The sequence below is a fragment of the Trachymyrmex cornetzi genome, unplaced genomic scaffold, assembly GCF_001594075.2.
Source record: "Trachymyrmex cornetzi isolate Tcor2-1 unplaced genomic scaffold, Tcor1.1 scaffold56, whole genome shotgun sequence".
NCBI lineage: Eukaryota > Metazoa > Arthropoda > Insecta > Hymenoptera > Formicidae > Trachymyrmex > Trachymyrmex cornetzi.
In genome coordinates this window covers 2,392,421-2,413,006 of record NW_017299871.1, presented here as the reverse complement: position 1 = coordinate 2,413,006, position 20,586 = coordinate 2,392,421, and the positions used below count along the sequence as shown (strand labels likewise).

At 36.1% G+C, this 20,586-nt stretch overlaps 6 protein-coding genes across 12 annotated transcripts; 4 read left to right on the top strand and 2 right to left on the bottom strand.

Moving 5' to 3' along the window:
- Hpr1 (THO complex 1-like protein Hpr1) lies at window positions 1-3,170 on the bottom strand. Of its 3 annotated transcripts, XM_018514789.1 has the most exons (9): window positions 2,970-3,170; window positions 2,180-2,872; window positions 1,724-1,971; window positions 1,563-1,589; window positions 1,196-1,489; window positions 961-1,110; window positions 539-686; window positions 237-473; window positions 1-156 (listed from the first exon to the last, which is right to left on the bottom strand). In XM_018514789.1, the coding sequence occupies exons 1-9, from the start codon at window positions 3,003-3,005 to the stop codon at window positions 1-3; spliced, it is 1,989 nt and encodes a 662-aa protein (XP_018370291.1). In that variant the 5' UTR covers window positions 3,006-3,170. The 3 variants fall into 3 exon arrangements, with proteins under 3 accessions (XP_018370291.1, XP_018370292.1, XP_018370293.1); XM_018514790.1 differs by lacking the exon at window positions 1,563-1,589; XM_018514791.1 differs by lacking the exon at window positions 1,563-1,589 and having other exon boundaries at window positions 237-470.
- Window positions 3,171-3,466: 296 nt separating this feature from the next.
- PrBP (Prenyl-binding protein) lies at window positions 3,467-5,355 on the top strand. Its single transcript, XM_018514808.1, has 4 exons — window positions 3,467-3,619; window positions 4,401-4,463; window positions 4,541-4,798; window positions 4,873-5,355. Exons 1-4 carry the CDS (start codon window positions 3,579-3,581, stop codon window positions 4,952-4,954), a joined length of 444 nt encoding a protein of 147 aa, XP_018370310.1. The 5' UTR covers window positions 3,467-3,578; the 3' UTR covers window positions 4,955-5,355.
- A 1,371-nt stretch (window positions 5,356-6,726) lies between these two features.
- On the top strand, window positions 6,727-10,642 carry LOC108765952 (homeobox protein ARX). 3 transcript variants are annotated; one of them, XM_018514896.1, is made up of 4 exons: window positions 6,727-6,862; window positions 8,960-9,200; window positions 9,570-9,739; window positions 9,868-10,642. In XM_018514896.1, exons 1-4 carry the CDS (start codon window positions 6,803-6,805, stop codon window positions 10,189-10,191), a joined length of 795 nt encoding a protein of 264 aa, XP_018370398.1. In that variant the 5' UTR covers window positions 6,727-6,802; the 3' UTR covers window positions 10,192-10,642. The 3 variants fall into 3 exon arrangements, with proteins under 3 accessions (XP_018370398.1, XP_018370397.1, XP_018370399.1); XM_018514895.1 differs by having other exon boundaries at window positions 9,570-9,772; XM_018514897.1 differs by lacking the exon at window positions 6,727-6,862 and adding an exon at window positions 8,586-8,848 and having other exon boundaries at window positions 9,570-9,772.
- Cul2 (cullin 2) lies at window positions 10,639-14,946 on the bottom strand. Of its 3 annotated transcripts, none has more exons than XM_018514887.1 (8): window positions 14,645-14,946; window positions 13,640-13,853; window positions 13,064-13,565; window positions 12,794-12,973; window positions 12,504-12,722; window positions 12,246-12,416; window positions 11,228-12,163; window positions 10,639-11,143 (listed from the first exon to the last, which is right to left on the bottom strand). In XM_018514887.1, exons 2-8 carry the CDS (start codon window positions 13,756-13,758, stop codon window positions 11,012-11,014), a joined length of 2,259 nt encoding a protein of 752 aa, XP_018370389.1. In that variant the 5' UTR covers window positions 13,759-13,853; window positions 14,645-14,946; the 3' UTR covers window positions 10,639-11,011. The 3 variants fall into 3 exon arrangements, with proteins under 3 accessions (XP_018370389.1, XP_018370390.1, XP_018370388.1); XM_018514888.1 differs by lacking the exon at window positions 14,645-14,946 and adding an exon at window positions 14,120-14,617; XM_018514886.1 differs by lacking the exon at window positions 14,645-14,946 and adding an exon at window positions 13,938-14,082.
- A 1,347-nt stretch (window positions 14,947-16,293) lies between these two features.
- Window positions 16,294-17,980, top strand: Prosbeta3 (proteasome subunit beta type-3). Its single transcript, XM_018514899.1, has 3 exons — window positions 16,294-16,428; window positions 17,170-17,735; window positions 17,824-17,980. Exons 1-3 carry the CDS (start codon window positions 16,426-16,428, stop codon window positions 17,870-17,872), a joined length of 618 nt encoding a protein of 205 aa, XP_018370401.1. The 5' UTR covers window positions 16,294-16,425; the 3' UTR covers window positions 17,873-17,980.
- A 461-nt stretch (window positions 17,981-18,441) lies between these two features.
- LOC108765953 (uncharacterized) lies at window positions 18,442-19,899 on the top strand. The gene is made up of 2 exons (XM_018514898.1): window positions 18,442-18,587; window positions 19,107-19,899. Exons 1-2 carry the CDS (start codon window positions 18,533-18,535, stop codon window positions 19,769-19,771), a joined length of 720 nt encoding a protein of 239 aa, XP_018370400.1. The 5' UTR covers window positions 18,442-18,532; the 3' UTR covers window positions 19,772-19,899.
- The last annotated feature ends 687 nt before the right edge of the window (window positions 19,900-20,586 follow it).

The following is a 20,586-nucleotide window of genomic DNA, read 5'->3' as shown; positions in this document are numbered from 1 at the left end:
TTAAGATTTTAAAACGGCTAATGCCTCTGTATATTTTAAACCTTCTAAAATATAAACTAAATTTTCAACTGATGCATCTTCATCCTCTTCCGCCCATATCTCAAGCATAGTTTTACATTGTTCGTATGGCGTTGTTTTGCTTTGGAAGAAAGCAATCTAAAACACATATAATGTATTAAAATTCTATAATTATGAATAGTAGTGGTATACTATAAGTTTGATATATATTTATATACCTCATCATTTGTATAACCAAATTTTGTCGCTAATTTTTTCCAATCATTTTTTAAACTTTCCGATAATTTTGCCACCATTTCCGGTGTGACTTTGTTCAATTTTCTGGCTTTTACGTCAGCACTTTCAGCATCAACCTGCTCACTTTCCTGTTTCAAGACGTCTTCATTGAATTCTTGATCGGTAGATTCTGATGGTGGTGTCTCCTCAGTTTCCAATTTTGTATCAGACTGTGTCTGCTATGGAACGTAGTAAAAAATTAAGAAACATTAAGATTAAGTATATTCATAGGAAGATAACTCACTGGACGATCTTTGGCAATCTTCTTAATCATCGTCTCAAGATATTCAGGCAATTTATTTATAGGATAATTTCCGTGAACAAAGAAATGTGGGCTTCGTCTCGCTAACAATCTTAACGCTCTCCAACCAAAATTACCATCGTTCACTTTCCTGTAAATATAAAATTATTTTTTTAATATTAATAATCACAATGAGGGATGAAGCGTGTTTTTATATGAGTGATTGATTCTTAATCAACGGATCTTGGATTTAATCCCGACCCGTCTCAAATATTGCCTCAGAAAGAAATTGATTGAAAAGTTAAAGATTATTAATAAAAGAAGAGTATTAGATAAATTATATATATATATAATCCAATTTTGGAAACAATAAACCGATATGTTATCACAACAAAAATAAATATGCCATGAATGATAACACTTACTTGTATTTATCATCGACCATTGCAGCAGGATCCAATTCCATTATGGCATCTTCAAAATACGTTTCTAAAGACGGCAGAAAATCTCTATCCTTAGATTTGCATGCCTCGAGATTGTTCGGACATAAATTCCATAATTTAGTAAGTTCTGGACTGTTGAAGAATAATGTAAATATAATTATTCATCAGTTTTCTATGCAAATGTTAATTCACTTCTTCATTTTTTAAAGCTATTTACTTTCCCATGTGATATTTGCCAACCGTTTGTGCATCTCTAATTACATCACCGATACGTCGTTTCGGTCTTCTCGGTTTTCGCGGCTCTTCGTCACTGACATCCGATGCTGGTCGTTTGAATGGTGGACAACCTTCATTCTTCCATGTGTTCCAATGCTCTTCGCGTTTCAAGATGTTCTTCACAGTCTCCGTAAACGTAGGGCCGTCAGGCGGTGTTTCGGCCAGTAGAGTATAAACTTGTTCAGTAATAGTCTTCACCCATTCCACTTGATCCGGCTTGAGTTCATGTGTCTCACTTAAAAGTAACAAATATCATAGTGATTCGGTAATGTATATATCACGAGACATTTAATTTAAGGAAAGCAGACCTTGTCTCATAGCCACTGGCAAGGAAGCTTTGAAAAACAAACATTTTTATGACTGTTCAGAGGCATTTCACTAATTGCCAAAGAATTTGTTAATTCAAAAGTATGAGGCTTGTAAATTCATTATAAAATATCCATTATATTTTAATACAGAGAATACTTACGCCTTAAATTTTACAGTGCTATTCAGATACTGGAAAAGAATGAGAAATTGCAGCAATACATATCGTCTGAAATTGGAGTCTGACAGCTGCAACTCCAGTAATTTTTGATTGGTCAAGTATTTAGCAAAATAATGCGTCTCTTTGTGGGAGTCTTCCATAGAAGTATCCATCTTGATGCAAGTAGAAGGATAACTACGTTGCTCCTCCAATTTAAAAGAAGCAAATGCTGATAGCACATTAGACGCATGCTACAAATAATGTATTATTATATATTTTTTAATAAATTTGCTATAAGTTTATGACTGGTATTTATAATTGAGTCTTATACTTAATTACATACGGTCTTAAACTATCATAAGACAAAATCATATTAAGACATTTCTAAAATAAAAACCAACTATGAATATCAGCCTATATTACTGTTTAGAGAAACTGTTGGAGAAGATAACAACTTACAGCTGAAAAGACCTTCCAGTGCATTTTATTATAACATTGATTCGGATTTCTGAAGAAATCTTGTAGTGCCCAAAACTTTCTATACAAATTATAATCAATTGGTATCTTGCTTTCTGACTTGTCATCATCCTTAGTTATCTGTTCTAAATCATCTTCTTCTGCTTTCTCCAAACCAAATTCTGTCTGATTTTCCAGATTAAATTCGCTAACAATATTCAAACCAGATCTCTCAGAGAAAGGAAAGAACTTTGCTAGGAACAGCAGAATTCTACCACAAAATACAGTTTGCTGTGAACGTGACAATCTCCTTAGGAGATCGTTGCACATTCTCAACAAATTATTTTTACAGGCAGTGAAAAACAATTCTTCCTTCCATACAGTGACATTATTCTCCACGAAAGTAAATAACTGTTCGCATCTGTCAAGCGTCATTGAATCGAAAATATCACCCAGTAGCATCACTGGCATACTCGCCGTCGCAAGATCCTTTCTGCATAGCTCAATACAGAACGTGATATACGATTCGAGGGAACACACGTTACCCGAAGCATTTTCCGTCAGTACGACCAGCAAGGTATCTCGAAGCGCCTGATCGATCGCCGCTTTTCTGTCACTGTCATTTGCACAACGTTCAATGCACTTTTTTTGAAATAACGAGACGTCCGACAGCTTGAAATATTGCCGCAAATAATCCTGAGAAGAAAATTAAGACGTTTTGTAAACATAATGTATAGTTATAAATAAAAATTTGTGAATGGGACACAATACTTATTCCAAACGTTGTACTTACGCTATAATCTTTCCTTAACACTTCGAACATTGCCATGATTTTCTATAGTTGTGCTATCATGGATTATATTGTTTTTATTAAAAATTACTTCTGGTAGAAAGAAACCTCTTCTCTTCTTTTTGTTTATTGATTCCTATCGGTACTCCGTAGTGAAAGGAAAGTCTGTTCGCGTTGCTTGCACTTATTGCACTTGTAGCGTTTTCGAGTGCAGTTAGAAATGCTATAGTGTATGTAACGCATACTATAGTATTTCCCTAGTTTTTCGTATGCGATACTTTTCAAAAATAGAGGCCCTGCTATTTTTGTTGACATTGGATCTGTTCGCGTTGCAGGAAATCCCCAAATATTTTTGCACTTAAAATGAGATAGATATCTGTTTGGCTTTGAAAAGATAGAAAGCAAAGATGCCAAGTGCAAAAAGTGCGTGCAACGCGAACAGACTTCATGACCAGTCCACCTGCGCCACCGCGTCAATGCTCATCAGTGTTTGTGTTTACAATTCAAAGTGATTTGGATGAATTCGGAGACATGGAGGATCAATAGTTTGTACGTAGTTTTCCGTTTTGTATAATCGCGTCAATTCCATCTGTTCTGTGATTGTGCCTAAGTATGCCGTCTCGCGGGGAAGATATTCTTAAAGGTTTCCAGGTGTATCCTTTAATTTAAGATGTAATTTAAGCGCAATCAATCGGCGATCATCTGGCAGTTTTTAGGTTAGAACAATAGGTCAAATCCGAACATTTCTGACATACGTTTTTTGTGGCTGAGTTCCTGTTCATTTTTTTTTTCTTTTCTGTCTTTGATGATTTTTGTATATGCTTACTTTATTTCAGAATTGTAAAATTAAAAATATTATTAGGCACCAGGATTTTTCTTGATTGAATAGGATCTCTTTGCTCCATTGGGTTAAACATTTCTTTGTCTATTCTTACTTAGGCCCATTTTCATAACTCATGGTTAATTCTTAACGGAGGTTAAATTTAATTCTCACCCGAAAAGAGATAATGAATAAGTCGAACCTGGATTAAGAGTTAATTGTGAGTTGTGAAACTGGGCTCCTATTCTTGAAAAGTATCACATAAACTAGGGAAATGCTATAGTATCTGTAATGCATACTATAGTATTTTCCTAGTTTTTCATACACAATACTTTTTGAAAATAGGGGCCCTATTCTTGAAAAGTATCGCATACAAAAAACTAGAGAAATGCTATAGTATATGTAATGCATACTATAGTATTTCCCTAGTTTTTCGTATGCGATACTTTTCGAGAATAGAGGCCTTGGGCCTTAGTATTACTTATTTTATTTTATTTAAAACATTAATATTATTTAACAGTCCAGCTACAAAGAACAGGTTTTTTAGAACATCCATTTAACAACAAACTGGATTTATATAAATAGATGTATCTCCTTAATTATGATTCCATCAGTAATTGGATGAATCTACGCGATGCCGACAGTGGGAAAATTCTCTGGCAGGGTAACGAAGACTTGTGAGTAAGGCTGATTTTCCAGGTACATCATTGAAAGATAACAGATATTGAATCCTTGATTCTTTGCTTGATTGTAGATCTGTACCTGACGTAGAACATGAAGCACGTGTACCGAAAAAGATCCTGCGATGTCGCGCAGTATCAAGGGAGATAAATTTTAGTTCTGCAGAACCAATGGAAAGGTTTCGCCTAGAACAGAAAGTACTGTTCAAAGGGCGCTGCCTGGAAGAGTGGTTCTTTGAGTTTGGATTCGTTATTCCCAACAGCACTAACACGTGGCAGAGCTTGATCCAGGCGGCACCAGAGAGTCAAATGATGCCGGCAAATATACTAAAGTAAGTAGAGACACATCTTTGATGTTTTATCGCTTATCTATTGATTAATCGTGTATGGTTTCCTTTACAAATAGCGGCAACGTCGTAATAGAAACAAAATTCTTTGACGACGATCTCTTAGTGTCTACCAGTCGAGTCCGTCTCTTCTACGTCTAAGGCGATTTCCAAACGGTCCTAATCGTACGTAATGTGGGACCAATCAACGTGAACAGAGACCCTATACAAAAATAGAACAACGCACGTGTGAAAAGTTTCTTACAAACTGAACATTTTTCGTCCTTTAATATTAAACACTTCTTATGCATACATTAACAAGACGATATTGATAAATCTTGTAATTTTGTAAAAATTTACATTCTTCTAGATTCATGCAATTGATACAAAATTCAAAGTGTTATTAGTACAATTTTTCAAACAGGGCCTAATGCGTCTAAAATATATTTTTCACTCTTGAAGGATATGAGGATATGACTTGCACTGCTAAAGCACATAATTTATTTGTTATTTGTTAAGTGTGAATAAATGCAATAAGTTTTGTACATATAATACACTACACCGCGAACAATAAAGTTTAAAAAAAAATTACTACATTTTATGTGTATTTTATATTTTTATAATTTTTATTCCATGGCGCAACATCCTAAGATGGGACAGAATCTATCTCTCATGAGGTTTTCGTAATAGATTTTTTCCGAAATGTGCAAACCCAGTCGGGCCGAAAACGCTGTAAGTCGCAATAAATCGCAAGCATATTTTTCGTTCGAAGCACGGATATGTCCTTCGAATGACGGCGACCAATCCGCAGCTTGCGCACGCGTTTTCATTCCTTACTAGAAGATCCCTATTCGCTCATATTTTGGTTTCTTTTGATTTCTGTTAATTTTTTTACTGACCATGACCGGTGCGTCTGCGCCGTTGCTGCTCGCCAGTGTTTACAATTCAAAGTGCTTCGGAGATGTTCGGAGACATGGAGGATCAATGTTTACGTTTACATTACACTGATCAATTTACGCCGAAGTTAAACATCGATGTTAGGAAATTGGCCAATTACAGTCATTCCATTCTTCAGAGGAACATGCTATAATTGGCCTTTTTCTTAACATCGATGTTATAATTTCGGCGTAAATCGAGTCGTGTAAACGTAGTCGAATAGTTCGCGCGTCGTTTTCCGTTTTGTATAATCGTGTCAATTTCTATTCTGTGATCGTGCCTAAGTATGTCTCGCGGAAAGGATATTCTCAAAGGTTTCCAGATGTATCCTTTAATTTAAGATTTAATTTAAGCAACTGTTACACGATCACGTGACAGTTTTTAGGTTAGAACGAAATATCAAACCGAACATTTCTAAAGTATGTTTTTTGTAGCTAAGTTCCTTTTCATTTTTTTTCTCTCTGATGACCATTTATATGCTTACTTTATTTCAAAATTGTAAAATTGGAAATATTGGGCACCAAGATTTGTTTCGATCGAACAGGGCCTGTTCATTGTGTTGAACATTTAACGGTCGTTTTTGAACTTAATATTGCTTATTTTAAACGTTAATTTTATGTTATATAAAACATTAATATTATAACGGTGTAGCTACAAAGAACGGTCTTTTTAGAACATCGGTTTGACAACAAAGTGAATTTATGAATAAATGTATTTCCTTAATTATGATTTTGTCAGTAATTGGATGGAACTATGCGACGCCGACAGTGAGGAAATTCTTTGGAAAGATAACAAAGACTTGTGAGTAAGGCTGATTTTCCAGATACATTGTTGAAGGATGACAGATTGAATCCTTGGTTCTTTGCTTGATTGTAGGTCTGCACCGGATGTAGAACATGAAGCACATGTATTGAAAAAGATCCTGCAATGTCATGAGATACAAAGGAAGATAAACTTTAGCTCTGCAGAAAAAATGGAGAGGTTTCATTTAAAACAGAAGGTAATGTTCAAAGAGCGTTGCCTAGAAGAATTATTCTTTGAGTTTGGGCCCGTTGAATCTAACACCTCTGTCACATGGAAGAGCTCGATCCTGGCATCGCCAGAGAGTCCAATGATGTCAGCGAATATACTAAAGTGAGTAATGACACATCCTTGGTGTTTTATTGCTTATCTATTGATTAATTGTGTATGTTTTCCTTTACAAATAGCGGCAATGTCGTAATAGAAACACAATTTTTTGACGACGATCTCTTAGTGTCTATCAGTCGAGTCAAACTCTTCTGCGCCTAACAGTACAGCGATTTCCAAACGGTCCTAATCGTACATAACACGGGATCAATCGACGTGAACAGATATCCTATACAAAAATGTAACAACACACGTGTGAAAAGTTTCTTACAAACTGAATGTTTTTCGTCCTTTGATATTAGACACTTACTATGTATACAGTAACAGGACGATATTGATAAATATCATAAATTAATTAATAAACATAATTTAAACTCGTCTAGCCCTGTTTGAAAAATGCTACTGATAAAACTTTATAATTTTGTATCAATTGCGTAAATCTCTCTAAAAATGTCAATTTTGTAAAAATCTCTCGTTTACTTTACGATGAATAAACTTTTTGTATTTACAATTGCGTTTTGCAATTTTATAATTGCATTTTTATGACAACTGGTCTTTTCTTCGATTATTTGAGACTGAAAACATAACAACTTTACATACACTGATAGTGAGATGTATAGAGCTATATTAAAATTAGCCTACATTTAGGTTGTTTTTTGTTATTTGTATAAAGCTATATTAAAATTCTGATCTTTTTAAAATTAACAATTTAAAGGATTCATTAATGATACAAATATTATAATTCAATGAGGTGTCGAGTGGTTTTCCACTCAGTGCGATTGACTCGCGATCTGTAGATCCGGATTCAATCCCACTTGCACTCACATAAGCGATTTTTTGCATTTAAGAGGCTGAAAATGACTCCATCTGGTGATTAAGAGATCTTTGATCATCAGCGCTGTTCGGATTCGGCGTTAAACTGTAGGTCCCATATATCATTGGATATACCATATATATATATATATATATGGATCCTCCAGGCTGGGAATCAGATGTTAGGCTACTAACCTAATTCCAGAAAAAATACATTACGAAAACCTCATGAGAGGTAGGTGCCTTCTTGGGATGTTGCATAGAATAAATAAATTATAATTTAATGGTATATTTAAAACCTTATCGTTTGCAGTAGTATGTTATAATGTGTACTTATTTACATTTGGCATTTATTTACATTTGATAAATAACAAATACATATTAACAAACAATATTACTGCTCGCTATGTAATGTATTATAATATGTAAAAAATTTATTATATTTATTCTGGAATAAATAACAAATTGTCACATTAATGTGCCTTGCATTGCTAAAGCACATAATTTATTTGTTATTTATTAAGCATGAATAAATATAATAAGTTTTGTACGTATTATAATAAACTATATCGCGAGCAATAGTCTTAAAAATACTATTGAATTATAATTCATTCATAATTCTATAGCGCAACATCCTAAGAAGGGACAAGGCCTACGTCTCATAAGATTTTTGTAATGTATTTTTTCTGGAATTGGGTCGTTAGCCTAACATCCAACCTCCAGCCTGGAAGATCCGTACATATATTTACTGATATTGATTTTAAAAAGATCAGAATTTTAATATAGTTCTATATAATAATATAATTCTATACATCTTCTCACTATCAATGTACATGAAGCTGTTACATTTTCAGTCTTAAAAATCAAAGGAAAGATCAATTGTCATAAAAACACAATTATAAAATTGCAAAATGCAATTGTAAATATACAAAGTTGATTCGTCGTAAAGTCAACGAGAGATATACAACTTTCTTCATCGTACGGACGTACTATAACAGTCGTACGCTATTGATTAGTGGTGTACAAGCAACACATTTTTTAGGCTTCACCACACCCCTTGAGGGAGTTCACTTTGAGTATACTCTGTCCCCTACTCCGTCTATACGCGTTGTACAAGTGTAAGGAAAAGAAAAAAAACCTGAAGAAGAGGACGAGGAAACGCCGAGGAATCACTACGCAGTTAGCTTGAATGCAAACGAACTTCTTGTTGATTGAACTTCAACATCGTATCGCGCGCTTTGTTTCGCGCGCGATTAATTCAATTATACTCAACTTGGCGACTTCCCTCAGGGAGCCAGAAGTTCTCGTGGGATGGATCTGAACGACGAAGACGAGAGCGGAAACGAGAGCGGCAGGCAGCTATTTCTGGTCGGCACGCCGCGCGATCCACTGGTATCAGCCGGTGCGATCGTAGCATCGTCGACGAATGTCTCCGACGACGTCAATCAGAGTGACGATCTGCAATCGACCGCCCTGACTGGTCTAATCGGCGGCGCGCAATCCACCTCCGTTTGCTTCCCTGCAAAATTCAGTAAGTACACGACATCGTGTGTCAACCTAGATCTGATTTAATTAACCGCTTCTGTCTCCACTGACGGTATCCCAAGTTGGGTAGAATGTCGCTCAATTAAGTTATTGCTAAGTGCATTAAGTGGATCCGCAGTCAACCCTTTTTCTTAAATAGAATTAGCAGTAATCAGTTTAACAGTTATGAAGCATTTGCTCCGACGTGCCTGCGGAACATTGCGGCATAAAATCTGAGCGAATCACGTCATGGATTTTCGTACCGCGCTGAGACTAACGAACGCTATTTACACTCTGATGTCCTTATATAATCATGTATCGAGACGATTTTGTTGAAAGAATATTATCACGACGGATAAACTGTATCTTCTTGTAGCGTATGATTTCTCGACTGGCCCTGAAAGCGAAGAAAGACCGTCCTGCGTCATCGGCAAAAGAAAGCAGCGTAGGTACCGCACCACATTTTCCAATTTTCAGCTGGAGGAGTTGGAACGTGCTTTTCAGAAGACCCATTATCCCGACGTGTTCTTTCGTGAGGAACTCGCAGTTCGTATCCAACTGACAGAAGCTAGAGTACAAGTAATTTCTGCATGTCTCGCTCCCTAATAGTATTGTATGTACTTGGAGTATCTGGTTAAAAGAATTGGTGTCATTATTAATTTCCTTGCAAATAGGTATGGTTCCAAAATCGGAGAGCAAAATGGCGCAAGCAGGAAAAGCAATGTAAAATCGCAACTCATATAACATCATCGCACTTACCACCGGATTGTCAAGAGGTGCAACAACATCAATCGCAACACTCAGATCACTTGTTATTGGAATCACCGTGCAGTCCTATATATCTCGGCATGGAATGGGCAGGTTTTTCTCCTTATAACAACACAGACAGCGCATCGTCTCTTATCGTAAACAACATGAATAAACCAACGGAGACAGAAGCTGACAATAATCCACTGCTCGATCCTGAATTGTTACAATTAAAGCCTCCACGTTCCTAATAATATTAAGAATATACGTATATATAATATATTATTTGTAATTTGGATAACGTTCCATGCTTTCTGAGAAGTTACGTGATTAGTATTATAACTGAAATAACTTGCAATATAATTTTAACATAGAAAATGTATATTGCGCGCGTAAAGCATAAGAAGGCTACTGCTTGTCGAACAACGAATGAAGTTTTTATGACGAAATTAGAATTTTTATATTGATTGCACGAATGCATACATTATTTAAAGAATGACCATTCGGGGCCTTATTATATATTAACGACCTATCATTCATCGATGAAAAAAGTCGCGATCGTATTCATAAGGGTAATCGTATATACATTTTATAAGAAGAAAGATGTATATATAATGGAGTGTCTGTTTCTTTCGGACAAGTAGATTCTATTAAAGGAAAAGTAATAAATATTTATATTATGTACAAAATTACTCTTTGCGAGACGTGTTACTCCAATATAAAATAGTAACGTCAACTTTTTATTCAGTGTGCATATGTTACAAGTCAGTAAATTAATTAAGGTATTTATTAATTAATTGATCCTAGGAGCGAATAAGCGAGCTAAGATGCTTTTCCCGATTTTTCAAATCATTTGAGAGCTCATTTCCTTTTTTCAATAGTATTTTTCTCTTTTTCTATGACTAATTATCCTCGAAAATTTCAATGAACATCGAAGGTAATTAGTCGAACAACGAATAAAGTTTTTATTATATAACCTTGTCGGTGAGAGATCTATTAACTTTAACTTTTAACAGAACGCTGTTTGGGATGCATCTCGAGTGAAATAAATTAGTGACAGACGTTAAAAGGTTACGCAATGTATGAGTACTCGTCCGCGCTATTTGGCGTACGTTCGATATACTGTTTATCTATCAGAGTTTCAATGCACTTTTTAATCATTCCGATAGAAGGTGCGAAAGTAACTTTTGATTGACTTAACACCTGAAACAATAGAATTACATTAAACATCGCTACACAAGACAATTAATGTGCGCTGCTATTACACTCTCAAAACTCGCAACTCACCTCCTGTATGAGCTGATTGTGTTTTAATAGCTTGCGACTCTTCATGATACGAACTATAGCCGCCTGCAAGAACATCTTCCTATCTTCGTCTACACTGCGATGTGTGGCCTCCGCATCCTGTGGCGCGTCTCGCTGTAACACCCCTGTCACGCGAAACTTGGTTCTCTTGTTGGAGTAACTAAAATTGAGCGTGAGAATAGTATCCTCCTCCAATTCGCCGTCGTTGGACTTAGTGAGGATCTTACAATCCACAAGGCTAGCGGCATGCTTCATTAGCTGGTCATGCGATAGACGTAACGAGGCAGCTGCTTCTTTACATGGTATCGTATCACAATGCTCGAAAAGCAACAGCAACGCCATTTGATACGTTTGCACAGTGACCAAATACGGTTTCTTCAAATAATTAAATTTGAGCTCGCCTTGACTCAGATGATGCAGCCACGTAAGCTTCCGACCGCTAAACTGCATGTGATAGAACGCCTCGAAAGCCTGGACGGATTTCTCCAGTTGCTGTGGAACATGGAATGGGCCGGGTGAAGGTGGTAGACCAAGTGGCCAAGCACCAGCTTGCAACACTTTAACTGTGAAACCGGTACCCAATTGATTCTCTCCGTCGCCTTCCCGTAAGGTCGCGATAAACTTCGCGTTGAGATCTGCTGAGACTGACATGTCCGTAAACATGCGATGAAGCTTATTCGTAAACTCGTAACCACACGCCCGTTTCAGGTCATCGATCATCATCTCCTCAGCATCCATCGATTGCGACTGCTGATGTATTAATCGCTTCGCCAACATACGTGAATAGAATTTTTGGAACACATCCTTATCATCCACGTACTTGAACACTGTTATGGAGCGTTTCAGTTTGTCCTCGATTTCGCTTTCGGAGGCAGCCCTGGGAGACTTTTTCAATAGGATGTCGCAATACCTCGCCAGCTAAGTGAAAGATACGCATTATATAATTTATCAATAGAAATCATATCCTAAGTCGAAAATATCGTTTTTAAATGATTTTTACCAATTCTGGTGCTCGAACTGGCTGCTTCGGAGCGGGCCTGTAATTTACGATGGCGGAGCAAGCTTTATCGAGAGCACCTACAAAACTTTGATCTGAATTGAACACTTCTTTAATCATTTCAGAATATTTCGAATGTACATTTAACATATTCTCCACAAACTGCATGTATACCTGAAATTAGAAATTCGTGTTTTTTTTCTATATAAAATTACGTAAATCTATATATTTTAGTACTTTTAAATATTTTGTTATATTCACATTTTCTCCTTGCAAAGGTCCAATTGCTTGTAATCCTTGCAGTGTAATGTGGCGAGTAAGATGTTGCACAAGTGGATCTAAACCTCCTGGCAAAGACCTCAATAATGGATAAAGAAGAGCCAAATCCCGTCTGCTCTCATTCTTTATCATCATTTCTGCTTCTGAATGCAGTAAATCTACGTGTGCAGCTACCATTTTATCTTCACAACACGCTCTGACCTGCAGCAGAATATTGCTGTTGTATATATCCATTCTGCAGTTACTTCTAGATGAAAAACGCAATAACGTACTTTTGCTACAGAACTCTTGTGAAGGAACTTATAAGCGCGTGCCTCTTCTTGAGCAAGTCTCCATGTTACTTTTTCTATATAACGCGTAACGTCTGATTGCTGCAACAACGATGACGCTTCCGCTGTGTAAAATTCTCCGCTAGCCTCCAAAAAAGGTTCCTCAAAAATTTCTTGATACAACTAAAAAATATAATTTAATTTAATAGAAACTTAAAAATAAAAAAAACCCTTTCTTTGCTTACAAAAACAAAAATTTGTGTAATCAATTACGTTTAATTTTCCCTTCATCTTGTGATCTTCTACCCGAACAAAACTTTCTATGACACCACAAATAACATCCGTCGGGGCAAGCAATTTCGAATCTCTATCGGCGTCGATACACGTAAGTAGAAGAGAAACTAGTTTTTTCTTAAGTGGTATTATCATCTTTTTCTTCCAAATGTCCAAACCAAGTTCACCAATCTCCATTTGCTCTTGACACTCTTCTTCTCTATTGTGTAAACTCGTGCCATAGATGAGTTCTGCTTCAGAGAGCTTTTGCTTTTTGATGTGTTGTTGATTAAGGTATAAGTACAAGCTATGCAAATAGTCGATGCCTTGCGAGTACTCTGTCCAAGCGCGATAATACGCTGGAAGCAGCTCCCACTTGTCATTATACGAGTTGACCTGTACTAGCAAATGGTCTACATGGTTAACCAAAAACCTCTTTGTCTCATCATACAAACGGTCTGCTAGTGGTTCGGGATATGCAACGCATAAAGAATAAACATCACTGTAATCATAATATACACTTAATAGACACTTTCCTACATTAATGAGATGTAAGATAATTGTCAGATTTTGTACCTAAATCTATCGTTCCATATAGCACGTGGGATATTTGCTAACGTTATCACTCCCTTGATAGTCTCTTGCAGTACATGCCATGTTTTATTAAAATCCACTCTCTTGGGTTTTAGTGACATCCTTCCCTTTGATCCACAAACCCTTTGATAACTCGATCGTAATGACAATAGCTTGCTAATTTCACAGAGAAGTACACTCACTGTATACCATAAACCTGCAAAATAGCCAAGTCACTCGTATTATTTACATACAGGATTTGTGACACACATTCAAACATAGTTAAAAGCTTGACTTGTACAAGAACCAATGAATCGCTTGGTGTTCAAACAAAAGCAATCCCAATCGTGGGTACATCCCAAGAATAATCTTTCGGAGTACAGAGAGAGAGAGACTGAGTTTACACGGCTTTGTCCGTGTGTTTTGTACATCGTCGGTTTAAAAATAACGTAAAAGTAAAATATGCCACACGCGTATACGTACACACACATACATCTCACGGCCGTTCTAAATCTCCCCGCTACTCGTAACTTTACGCGGCAAGGTGACACTCTCCGCGAGAATCTTCAAACTCTAAACAACCTTGGCGAGTTTATAAGTACGTAAACATTCGTCCGTTCGAAGTGAAAATCTCGAATATGATGGTGCGTGGCCGCCACGCCGCCGCTGACGGAGGCGTGCGATGTGTACGAGCGTGTACTCGATGCACGCGTTATGAAATATCGATTCGAACAAAGGGGGACGTGTCGTTTTTTCTTCCGAGAGCTCGGGACGTGGCGGAGTCGGGGGACCGTCGCGCGTGGGACTACACGCGTGTACCCGCCATTGGGGGGGCAAGTACGACACAGCTGACTGGCTCGGCGCTCGGCGCTCAGCTCCTCCAGATGGACCGCGTGCCGCGCGGGTCGGCCTAACCAAAGAATTTAAGCGCGGGAGGAAACGCGAACCACCTTCGGTTCCTTCTTCCCCTGTAACCTGTTCTTCGGCCGACGAGCTGACGAAACGTACCGGCCGTTTATTTTTGGGGCGGGGGCCCGAGTCACTCGCTGCCGCGACGGGACGATGCATGGCACTCGCGGCGAATACACGCCGAGCGCATTTTCCGTCCGCGGCTCCGCGCTGCTCCCCTTTTTTTCCTTCCTTTTCTCCTTCCGCTTACGACTTTGCCCTCGGTGACGCTCGTCGGCTCGTGTCACCGATGATCGCCGTCCGCTCCCTCCGAGTCCGCTAACCGCGGTCACAATTTTGCTCGGACTCGCAGTGCACCCTCCCGTGCCCGCTCGCGCGTTGAATCCTCAATAACATCCCGCGGCCATGCTCTCTTGGTGCGTGTGCGCGAGCGCGCAACGCGCGATTTTCATTCGCCGTCATATGTGTGGCACCCGCACGCTCGGTCTGACGTTGTGCCCTGTTGTGCCATTGACAGAGCGATATGTAAATCACGTGGCCATGGATCTATATAGGTAGATTACAAGCGCGAAGACAGCACTATAGTAAGAGAGGCCGACAGAAAGTTAGACGTCAGAGAGTCGATTGTGTTTTTTGAAATGAGGTAAAAATTACAAAAGGGAGCAGGTATTAGAACTTTTATCATTTTAATAAGGGCTACAGATTTCAATATATTTAAACCCCAGGTAGCAAGCTACGTCATTTTGACGTCAAATGACGTCTTTTGACGTCAGCTTGCTACCAGGAAATTTTTAAACAGACGCTTCGACCTTATCGTCAGATCATCTTACATAGTATACAAAATATAGAAAATTAATTTTCGAAACGCCTGTTTAAAAATTTAAATATATTGAAATCTGGCTCGTAGCCCTTATTGTTATTAATGTTTATTTATTATTATTGAGCCATTATAGTACGTATTATTTTTATTTTATAATTTTGTTGATTAACATCAATAGTGAATTCGATCTAATATTGGTGGCCATCAATTAATCATGCATATTTATTTTGATTATTAACAGTTAACTGTAACCATTATAACAATTATAATAACAGTACTGGAAAGTCATTCACTTATTTTTAGTATCAACTATAGGCTGTTAACTACTGCGGTTAATTAATCACTTATTTAATTCAATTATACTGTTTTAACAATACTGTTAATATTTAAAATAAGTTATTAATTAATCAGTACTATACCCTGGTAGCAAGCTGACGTCAAAATGACATCATTTGACGTCAAAAGACCATTTGACGTCAAAATGACGTAGCTTGCTACCTGGGTAGTAGGTATTAAATTTCTACAAAGAGATGGTGAAAAAAGAGAGAAGCAATTGCTTTCTTTGCTTTTAGAAGGAAACGTGAATTATCCTCTTTCATTACCATATCAGATTTTTCTTTCATTCCATTCAGAGAATATCTGACCATATATATCCCTGTCTATTAATTAACAATTAGTACAAAAACATAGTGCTTCTAATCAAATTTATCATTTTCTATTATAAATGAGCGTTAATATAACAATTTCGAGCTTTTTATTTTCTGCTTATTTCGATTTTTATGTATGAACTTTTTTATAGAACGATTACACATCGATTAAAAAATCACATGATCGCATAAATCATTACAAATTTGTATGTGAAACTCGTTACGTCGCTTCCTCTCCCCACTTTTATTTAATTGGATTTTTTTGCATTTAGCTCGCGAATCTCGCGATACGTTCACGCTTCTATGTCGTTCATAACTCGTGGTCGTGACTCGCACTTCGACGCGTCCTGGCTCTTGGCCGACGGTTTGGTTGACGTTTTGCATTGTGAGACGTTAGATATTTGCACGAAAAGATGGTAAGTGTTTATTTATTATAAAGTATTCCTTGCACTTTGTCACATTGTCTCCTAGTAGGATTTCTTGTAACCGCAACTACGAATCTACAGAGTAATCAGCATTTATCTACAACTAGAGGTTAAGTTGCTGTCAATATACCAATGACAATGTACTTTTTTGACAAATTATAATTTCCACACTATCCCACTCATCACACTTTAAGGTTAATATTACATCCATTGTACAACAAATTTTTCAAACATGTTAATTAACTGCAAAACACAGAAGTTCTCGTATCTCTCTATCTTATTTCTCTATCCTAGTCCATCCTTATCCTTCTATCTTGCTTTCTAAAATTTTTAAGTGAAAATTTCACTCTGAAGAATGAAATCTTAAAGATTTAAAATTGAGATTCCAAAAATTTAGAGAGTAGTCACTCAACAGGCTTGAAAAATTTATTATGCAATAAATATAATATCAGCCTTAGCTTAAGAATGTCCTGAGGATGTTTTTAGAATATAGAGACGTCTTCTAGACGTCTTTAGGACCTTGAGGTTTATGCTACCTGAAAAGTTTTCTTGTGTACTCTTTAAAATTTATAGAATGAATCTCTGAAGAATGAAATCTGACTCTTAAAGATTGGATTGATAATTGAGCTATTTTTTTTCAAAACTGGCTCAATTTTTATTCTTTAGAGAATGAGATACCACTTTAAAGAATTTAAAGAATATGCTGTATTTCAACATATTTTCTTTTTTTAGAGCATCCTTGCGTATAACGGTGGCGCCGTGATAGCCATGAAGGGTAAGAACTGCGTGGCCATAGCTGCCGATCGCAGATTCGGTATACAGGCGCAGACGATAACGTGCGACTTCCAGAAAATCTACGAGATGGGACCGCACTTGTACGTCAGCTTGCCCGGTCTTGCCACTGATACCCAGACAGTCATGGAGAGGTTGCGCTTTCGCCTGAATCTGTACGAGCTAAAGGAGAATCGAAAGATTAATCCAAAAACGTTCACAGCTATGATCTCAAATCTCCTGTATGAGAGGAGATTCGGGCCGTATTTCGTAGAACCTATAGTCGCCGGACTGGATCCAGTCACGTTTGAGCCATTCATCTGCAACATGGACCTGATAGGCTCCAGAAATATGGCCGAGGACTTTGTGGTAGGTGGAACGTGTACGGAGCAACTTTATGGCATGTGTGAGTCGCTTTACGAGCCTAATTTGGAACCTGGAGAGCTATTTGAGACTGTCAGCCAAGCTTTAGTCAATGCATTCGATCGGGATGCGATATCTGGATGGGGTGCCGTTGTTTATATCATGTAAGTATCATGATAAGATTAGAACAGATGCAATTGATACTTATATTAATATACATTGAGTGAATTAAATGTATATATTTGATTTCAGAGAAAAGGATAAGGTCACGAAAAGGACTGTAAAAACGCGAATGGATTAAATGCATTCATCTTTTATATCAATATGTGCGACAAAAATTTCATAATTATTGTTGTAATTAAGTCTAAGAAATATAAACAGAAACTTATAAATAACTCGTAATAAATTAAACCCCTAATACTATTTTAATGTCTTGATATTTAATATCTAAAAAATTGATTTCTCTTTCAATTGTTGCCCTTTTTCGTTACTTTTTCATAAAATTTTTGGGGAGGGCTCCGATTGCACACATCGCATATTGCACACATGTATTGCTGATTGGCCAATTTAAAAATAAAATAATCTCATTGGCAAAACAGTAAAAAATTACTAGGCACCAGTTGATATGAGTGGTGTGTACAATCAGAACTGTAGGCAAACGGGATCCTCCCAATTTTTGTATTTCATCTTTCCTGATTAAAATTATTTTTTATAGTTAATTTGATATTTATCCAATTTTTTTTTTTAGACAAAATATAAATAAATTATAATTTTATTTTATCAGCAATTATGCAGGATATACGAAGCGACGATGTCGCCATCTATGATCTGATACTCGAGTCAACTTTAAGTACAGTTCGGTGAGTCGGGAACAAAAAATGGAGAGTGTATGTTGAATGCATGATGTGTGTCGTGTAATTGCGAGAAAACTTGTATTACCAGCGAAAACTTCATCACTGCAATGTCGATTAATGCATTATGCGCTACATTTCGCAAAATTACGGTGGGCAGGATAAGTATGTACTTTCAATAATTGATTTATATAATTGTGGATTAATTATAACCTAGTATTGCTATCTACTTTATGAGCAAAAATGTATATATTCCTTACTTTAAAAGTGACAACTCAAAAAATTAAGTCTCCCAGAGAAAGGAAAAAATTATTCTTTAATTTGACAGAAAATTATTGACTAATCGAATAATATCGGTAAAAAAAATGTAACGTCAAATATCAATTTTGTCATTTTCGTTTTATACCTTTAAAAAACCCTTTTTTGAATTGACGATTTTTTTATGACATTAACCTACTTTTGATGATTGATAAGGTAATGTTTACTTAAATAATTCATGATAATAACTTAAAAATCACGTTCTTTTATTTGAATAACTTTTGAAGTAAGAGCGATATATGTATATATACATATTAGGCTATTGTTAAAATAAAACATACTGTTTAAATTATTATATATTTTAAGTATATAAAATAAGATATTTGTAAATATTACGTTAAATTTCTCTATTCTTATCTATTTCAGATACTGCTGCTGCTGCTGCTGCTACTGTAAGGTATTCAACACAGCAATCCAACTGCGATGCAAACATAGTTTCCCGTTTAACATCTGATAATTGCATACAGTGTGGTACAGGATCGATACACAGTATAAAATTTATACCACGAACACTTAATATAGATTTTGGAATGCCTATGAGAGGAGATTTAATAAGAAATATTATTGAAATTCCTGCTACCACTTTGATTCCTCCATTACAAGAGCCTACAAATCATTTGCCCATTCAATATGATTCACCTATGCTAGAAAAGTCTCTAGATTTACCTACGAATGAAAGAGTTATAGAGAAACAGGCAGTAAATATGCTAAGAATCAGGCGTAAGAAAATGAAGAAACACAAACGAAAGAAGTTGCGCAAGAAGATGAAATTTGTATTGGAAAAAGTAAGGCTAAAAAGAAGACAGAGGACGGAGAAATTATTTCAAGCTGAACTAATTGCCAAAATTAAGGAAGCAGAAGCGTTTGATGCTAAAGAGTATGTCAATGAGAAATTAAGTATCTTGAATAAGAAGATATTACCAAGAACTTTCAGAGGTGAGATTTTGCCTGCTGAGATGATTAAACAGTTTTTGGATGAGAAAAGAGCAAGAAAGGAGGCTAAACGTAATAAACTTCGTTTAACCTTATAACTTATGTATAAGTTGTGGCAATAAAGTTTTATTAGAATGGTAATTATGGTTCTTTTTGTAATTTATATTCAAAAAATAAATAATATTTGAGCATGAAAAGGAGGTAATTAAGAAAAACAGGATTAAACGCACAATAGATTTACTTTCTTATAAAAAATAAGTTACTTATACAGTCATTCATTCATGAAAGCTTTCATATATAACGATCGCATTAAGGCATTTATATAGATATACAGATAAAACTTTATCTTCGTTCATTTGATTCGATTTTGGTTTTTTGTACATAATAACGAATGATACTTAATCTACTGCTCTTTTTAATAAATATATGTTTGGAAACTTTTTTTTGGTTTTACAATATTAGTTGTGTGTTGACATGCAAGATACCCTCATAAATTTATAACATAATTCCGAAATTGTAAGATGCTCTTTACAATTTCGTATTTACCTTATGCTTATAACTCCCATTGACACTGTCATTACACATACATAGCACCTATTACATTACAGTTTAATACTATGATTTAATAAATAACATCACTTTTATTCATGCATACTTTGTTAATTAAGTTGTTAAGACAATTGGTCTCTCGTGTTTTACATCTTCAGGAGGAAAATTGGGATATTAAAATTAAAATTTATATTTATAATTTGCTACTTTGTTCAAATAATATCTCGTGTGTGGTTGAAGATTGTGAAAATGTTAATGTCTGCTAATTGCATATAATTAATCATTTTCATGCTTTGTAAACAAATACATGCTATAAAATAATTAACATTTTACAAATAATAATATAACATTTTGTCTCCAAAAA